At 56.7% G+C, this 7394-nt stretch overlaps 1 protein-coding gene across 6 annotated transcripts in view; it reads right to left on the minus strand.

Annotated features, from left to right (window-relative positions):
• The window catches only part of CAMK2B (calcium/calmodulin dependent protein kinase II beta), a 92370-nt gene extending 85698 nt beyond the window's left edge, over positions 1-6672 (minus strand). For 4 of the 6 annotated variants that reach the window (XM_070369389.1, XM_070369386.1, XM_070369388.1 and 1 more), the window contains exon 1: positions 6375-6671. In XM_070369389.1, the coding sequence (XP_070225490.1) occupies positions 6375-6439 (65 nt within the window). In that variant the 5' untranslated portion in view covers positions 6440-6671. Of the gene's footprint in view, positions 1-6374 lie in introns of all 6 variants that reach the window. The other 2 variants (XM_070369385.1, XM_070369387.1) reach the window with 2 other exon arrangements.
• Positions 6673-7394: the final 722 nt, after the last annotated feature.

Genomic DNA, 7394 nt, shown 5'->3' on the forward strand with positions numbered 1-7394 from the left:
AATTAGGCCTGTAGAACAGCATGGTTTATGTATCCTCCAAAAAATGTTCTTAAATCTATGCCCAGCTATTGCCAATCTGTTCCTGAATTCAACAAAAGCTTGTATCTGGCTTAACAAAGAAGCATAACTTTAGTTATTTTAGGATCATTATGTCAATGCAAAAAAAAAAGAAAAACAGTCCACCAGGAGTTTTGGCTACTGAACGACCTAGTGACCCTCTAACCTAGGAGACAAAGGCCACCCAAAAGTTATGAACCTAGGAACACCACTAGCTGCCAATAAGGATGTTTTCATTTTAAATAGATTCAGATCTTTATATGAATAAAATATACATTTCTCTGTAACATGCCAATATGGTAATTTTTGGAAAACCAAGTTGATACATAATGCATTTTTACATTTCTACACTAACAAAGTGACTTGCAGCTGTGAAAGATGCTTTAAAAATAACTAAATCGGATTCCATTTTGAGGCAGGGAGAGAGAAGGAATTAAAAATTTTGAAAATATATTTGAGATCTCCAGAAAGGCCTCATCTCTTGCCTTGGACCAGGTGGCCTCAGAGAGCAGTGGGAGGGACAAGATGTTTCCAGGGAGCAGACGCTGTTCATGTCACCTCCACTTGGTCTTTCTTATTAAAGCACTTGATAAATTCCAGGCAACTCAATGTGGACTCTCTAAGGGAATCATCTCTGATAGAATTTCACTTTAGGTAGAAGAAAGAAAATCCAACATTGCATCTCTCTTGCCTAGGCTCTTGGGGGATCCTTCAGATAAAAAAAAAAAAGGAGAGGAATACGTTCTTGGCTTCTTTTTGATCAAGACCCCTGTGCCCCAACCCAGGACCCCACCGAAAAGTGCTCCTTCATCCACCACGATCATGCCCTCCTCATAACCCTGGGAGCCCCTGTTTCAAACACAGCATCCTCTCTTCCCTCTGTCTTGCTTGTCAGAGAACGGGTCTCCATTTGGGGTTTTAAAAATAAGGCCACCATATATACATCCATCCCTTGATTCTAAGAGAACTGGCAGGCACTTATCTGTAAAAAAAAGTCTCTGACATGACGGATCATCATGAAAAAGTGTTAGAAGCAAACAAACTGCAGAATCACATATATGGTGATTCCATTGTGTTTTTAAACCATATACATGTGTGTGTGTAACATATATGCATGTATACAAATGTGTACATATATATATATATACCACACATATCCTTATACTAACATTAAAACAGGCAGTCCAGGTTCCTCTGTGGAATGAATAAACTTGAGGGTGAAGGAGTCACATTTACTGCACATAGTTATGTATTGATTTTTCTTTTAAGATATTATCCCTGTTGTCTATATAATCATTAAAATCAAATAAGACTTGCTGGCCCCAAATGGGGGTAGAGTATTGGTTGTCACAGAGGGACAACCATAGGAAATGATGTCTTTATAAAAAGGAGCCATAGGGCAATGCCTTGTGCTGGAAAAGCACAAAGAGGGCTCAGTGAGCAGCCTGTTAAGGACAAGTGAGACCCTGAGGAGCCCAGGGTCAGAGTGGACCATGAGTGGACAACCGGGCCATGAGAGAGAGAGTGGAATAATTGCCTTTTAAAAACACAGAACGGCGTATGGTCACAAGCTTCTGAGAGAAGCAGAAAGTAGATTCTAGTCAACAGCCTGGACTCAAACCCTAGCCCCGTGTGGAGTGTCTCTGAGTCTCAGGCACCTCTTCTCCAAACTGGGAGTGATCACGGTACCTATTTCACAGATCAAGCACCTTAATGTAATAAGCACCATTTAATTGCTAGCGACTGTTACCAGGAGAGAAAGAGTGCAGGTAGCAAGCGCAAGATATATTCTTAGCTCTCAGCAAAGTAGGTTATGGTATAAAAATACCGTTCAATAGTAACTAAACTAGCCTCACCTTCATGTGCATCTCACAGCAGCCTCAACATGTGCGACTTCTTCTCTAAATACCCTACATTAGGCATCTGGACTCCGACCCTGGGGGCCACCCAGCAGGCAGAAGCCACTGGCAGGGTCACTCACCCCCTCCTCACGCGTGCAGGAAACTCCACTGTGGGCAGGCCAGACACCCACCCGCCTTTGTGTCAGATGGTGCCCAGCGACAGGGGAAGACAGAAGCAGGGAGAGGCTAGGTGGGGGAGGAGCAGGAAGCGGGCATGAGAACCTCTCCAAGGGAGTGGCCAGGGGGATGAGCGTGGGGCCATCAGAGGAGGGGGCAACAGCACTGGCAAAGGTCCTGGGGCAGGAAGTACCCGATGTGCGTGAGGGCGGGAGAAAGCAAACATAGTGATGAGTCCTCCACCCGAGTCCTCTCTTCCTGGCAACCAGGCTTTGGCGCTCAGGAGGCTCACCATCGATTTGCTCTGAATTTCCTGAGTTTATCTATTAACCACCAAGCAGGCTGGTGGCTAGTGGAGAGGACGTCAAGAAAGCACAGAAGGTGGATGGTGATGACCCTCCCCCTGAGGGGTCACACCCCAGGACAAGATCTGCTCTCCCCCAACTGGGGCACACTGGATAGAGTCAAGGACACACCAAGGTCAGCTCGGGGCCTGCCTGAGGTTCGGCGGAAGCTGGGAAGGACAGGGGTGCCCTGGACTGGGAGTGGGGGCTTTCCTGGCTGACGGGGGCATATTGTCCACTCTCTCTGAGCTGCAGTTGTGTGTCTATAAAATGGGAAGGGGGAGTATGAGGGGGGGTTCCCGAGCAACTCGAATCAAATAAAATCAGGCGTTCAAAGTGATGCGCCACTTAGAGGTTGTTACAATGGGGCTCACCTTCTCTCAAGGGGAGGGGTCCACGAACCCCTGAATTACATCCAAAGCCATGTGGGAGCTGCTTTCTCCTGGAGAGGGGGATCACTCAGATTTTAAAGGGGATGACTCCCCAGAGTCTAAGCTCCGGGAGCCTGAACACAAAATGCACAAAATTCCTACTCAACAAACAGCCAGACAAGGAGGTCAGCACCAAGCCCAGGAAAGGGGCTGTGGGGGAGTGGGCCCAGGGGAGACACGGAGAATGTCCAGACCCCCACTGGCACCCCCACCACCAGAGCCAAACTCTGAGGAAACCCTCGCACCTGGGCACCAGCAAACCCACGGTGGGACTGGAAGAAACACTGGCAACACGGAGATTGCCACGAGGAGAGGAACACGAGTTACTACAGGTATTACGGTCACTACACAGAGCAGCAGCGAAAGGCCAGACAGCGTCCCCACACACAGATGCCCAGAAGACTAAGCTGCGGGAAAGCGCAAGTTTCCAGATGTTTATATAAAGTTAAAAAGAAAGCACCCCCAAAGAATCCTGTATGTTAGTTGTGACTCTATCTGTATGCAAATGAACCAAGAGTCTAAAAGGATAAATCTGAACACATCACAGTTGTTGGCGGAGAATGGTTACTTAACATTTCTTGGTAAGGCTTTATTTCTGATGTTTTTTTTAAAGAACTCTAAAGGACAGGGAGGCCTGGGGTGCTGCAGTCCACGGGGTTACAAAGAGTTGGACAGGACTGAGCAACTGAACTGAACTGAAAGCCAAAATGACAAAAGAAGAAACAGTTTCCAATTCCAGGTAGAAGGGATACAAGTGTTTATTTTATTACTCCTGGAAGTTCTTTCCATTGAAAAAAATCTATACAATATGAAACATTTTTAAGCCATGTTGCTGGCCAGTTCAGTGTTGGGCTGAGTGTTCCCGCAGCCTTGATCTATAACTGTCTGTAACTTAAAGCCAAAGTTAAGGCTCTTTACCTGTATGCTGGTGTTGGAGAGCCGTGCCCTGGCCAGGCAAGGAAGGGCAGAACCCCAGAAAACAGCTTTTGCTGGCCCTTGAACCCAAAGCCCAGGCCCCCAAGGGCTGATCCCACACAGAGACAGTGGCGGGCGGTGGGGGGGACGACAAGTTAGAGAAGGGATGGGGCAGGAAGGGGACAGTCCAGTGGCCATGTCACGCGAGCAGCTGTGGGCCTGTGGCCCAGCCCTTCCCGGGCAGGGAGCTCAGTGTCGCCTGACTGGTGCCAGGGGCTGCATCTTTAAATAAACTTGGACTCATCCACCTGGACCAGGAAGCAATACCAACTGAGCGTCGGGCAGGCCAGGCATTGTCAACAACCGCCGACATGGCCACTGAGGACCCCAGCCCTGGGCCGAGGCGGTGGCCCCAGTGCCTGACCCTCCCTCCTGACACCTGCCCCACTGCAGCTCCCCCTGCACTGGCCCGGCCTCCTCCCCACCCAGTGGGGCTATGAGAGGCCCCTGGGCATCCCTCAGTGGGCCTGGTGCCTGGAGGCTCTGCCAAGGGGTGCTGGGCCAGCCTATGGGATGGGGTACCTTCCCCTCCTCTCCCAGGCCCCTGGTCCTCCTCAACAGCCACGCTTCCTCACCTACTCAAGCCTCAGGCCCCGGCTCCCTTTCCACAACGGCTCACACTCCTGCTGACAGGAGGGGAGCCCGGCTTCCACTGCAGGGTCTACCCCCCTCTACACCCTCCCCGAGGGCAATCCCAAGGACTTCCATCCCCCAGTGTTGGTGTGGATCGCAGCAGCCAGGATAACCAGTTGTGGCCCCTGGAACTAGAGCCCTGGGGTTGGGACGACCACCCTGCCGGGCCGCTGGCCCAAAGAGGTTCACAGAAAAGTGAAGGAGTGGTCCGTGGAGCCAGCTTCAGGCAGAGGAGATGGGGTGAACGGGAAAAGGCACTTCTGCAAAGGGGACACAGGGTGCCTGGCGTGAGGGCCTGGGCACAGAGGAATAACAAGAAGGTCCTCTAGAACGGGGTGACCTTCCTCCCACTGCCGCCCCCTGCTTTGTCCCCATCTGAGAACCACCAGCCCATCACCCTATCCTCACAGGCTTGGTCCCAGACAAGCCCTGGAAGCTTCCTCAGGGCCTCGGGTGTATACACAATCTGGGTGCTGGACCCCTCCCCCGCTTCTCTGCTCTGCTCTCCAGGTCCCCCTGCCCTGGGGACAGGCACTCAACCAGCCCCCACCTGAGGGCCGAGGAATTTCTGAGTCCCCAGGGCCCAGCCTCCTCCGACCCCATCATGGGCTTCCTCCATTCCATTCCTTCACTCCTCAGCCCCACAGGCCTGACTGCCATCCTCCCCCACGTGCAGGGAGAGCTGGGGAATTCACACGCCCCCACACTCCTCCCAGCTCTCACCCACAATTATCAATGATCAGCATCCCTCGCCAACACAAGGTATCACCACAGACGTTTCTTAATAAAGAGGGAAAAAGGGATCTGCCACTGGAGGTGTAAGAGGAAACCTCACCAGCGCCCCCACCATGCTGGAGGGATGGGGGAGGATGGAGGAGAGTGGGGTTCTGGCCGCCGCCAGGCTGGAACCGAGGGATTTCAGGAGTTCTGGAGCCAGACCAGGAGATGCCAGGTGAAGCCACCTTGATTCACAGAGTGGAGACTCCCAGGCTAGAGAGGAGCCCCCGATCAGATTCGGGGTAGAGCCCGGCGGCAGAGCCCCGACTAGGGCCCTACACGGCTCACATCGGTGAGCAGAGCCCAGGAGCCACCTGTTCCCTCCACGAGGCCCGACCTGAAAAGAGCCTTCAAAGTCCGTCCTGTTGCCTCCCCGCAAATAACTCTGCGGAACTGCGCCCCCTCCCACCCCCACGACCCTGAAGGCCATCAAGTTCCTCATCTTCACCCCCGTGACCTGATCCCAGCTCCCTGACCTCAGCCCCCAGCTCTCCAGACTCCTCTCTCCAGGAGGATCTGGGGGGAAAGCCTTCAGAACCCCAAATCTCCTGAGGACCCACAGCACAGGCTGTTCCCACGCGGCGCGGAGCGCAACGGGCACCCCCCGCGTAGATGAAGCCACGCGGAGAAGCAGGCGCAGAGCAGGTCCCGCCGCCCCCGCTCCCGGCCGCCCGGTGGGGGTGGGGACAACGTGGCCCGCTCCGGGGACGACACTCCGGGCCAGGGCCGCCCCCTCCCCCGCGCTCTAGGCCCAGCGGCCGAAACCGCGCGCGGCTCCTCTCTGACCTCCCGCCGCCAAATGCGTCACGTCTGCCGGGCGCTCCGGGGACACCTGCTGCCGCCCCCGCTGCGCCGAGCCCCGCGCCTCGAGCCGGGGCCTCCGGTCCGGCGATAGTGCCGGACAGGGCCCAGTAGGGCCGCACGCGCCGCTGTCCGGCGGCCAGGCCCCGAGGCTCGGGGGTCGAAGCCGCGCGGGGCCGTGCGCTCCGGGCCCCGAGCCGGGAGCAGCCGGGGGCGCGCGGGGCCGCAGTGCGCCCGGACCCGGCGGCGCAGAGGGTCTGGGTCTCCAGGATCACCGCCCTCGGAGCTCAGCGCCCTTCGGGGTCCCCGGCTCGGCCCGCACGCGCCACAGCTCTTACTTGCCAATATCCTCGTAGAGCTGGTACTCGTCGGTGAAGCGGGTGCAAGTCACCGTGGTGGCCATGGCGGCGACGGACGGGCTCGGCGTGCGCTCTGCTGCGCTCGGGCGGCGGCGACTCCGGCTCCCGCTCGCGGGCACGGCGGCGACACGGGCGCGGGCGCGGGCGACACCTCGGCTCGCGGCGCCGAGCGGGGGCCGGGCTGGGCTGCGCCGGGCGGCGAGCGCACGCGAGATCTGCGCGCTCCGTCCCCGCCAGGAGCGCGCCGCACACCTACGCGCGGGGAGCGCGGGCGCCGCTGTCACCGCCGCCGCCGCCGCCGCCGCGCCCGCCCCGCCCGCCGCCCCTTGCACGCGCCCCGCACCCGCATCCGCGCCCTGCACCCGCACACGCACTTGAGCCCTGAGCCTGCACCTACACCCGCACTCGCGCCCTTCACACGCTCTCGCACCAGCTCCTGCTCCCGGCATTCGTACCCGCACCCTCTCCCTGCACTTGCTGCGCTGGCACTCGCACCCGCGCCCAGGCGCCTGGGGCCACGCACATGGGCAACCGCTGGCTCCCTGAGCTGACTTCTCCGCTGCCTCCTGGCGACTCCCTTGCCGCGCGCACATACACAGGGGACTGCACGCAATGAACCCAGCCGCCTTTCTCCTCTGAAGGCCTGCTTCGACCTGGACCTCAAGAGGGGACGCAGGTGCACATGGGGAGGGGGGAGAGCCCTCCCTCCACAGACTCCTAACACCCCCACGAGGACATGCACAGGACCCCTCCTGCCCGGCCCGGGTCTCCACCACTCCACACACCACACCGTCCAACCTCCCTGGCAGAGCCACCCAGGAGCCTCCCAGACCAGGTGTGCACACTGGGAACACAGGGAGTTCTAGATGAAAGGGTAGAGGCTGCCTGCTCCCCCGCAGTCTAAGTCCCTCCCTCTTCCTAGCACTTGGCACTAGGGGCTGGCGAGCAGAGGTCCCAGGAACAGACATTTCCTATTCAGAAAGAGGTCCCTGAATCGGG

This window comes from Bos mutus, chromosome 4, assembly GCF_027580195.1.
Source record: "Bos mutus isolate GX-2022 chromosome 4, NWIPB_WYAK_1.1, whole genome shotgun sequence".
Taxonomy (NCBI): Eukaryota; Metazoa; Chordata; class Mammalia; order Artiodactyla; family Bovidae; genus Bos; species Bos mutus.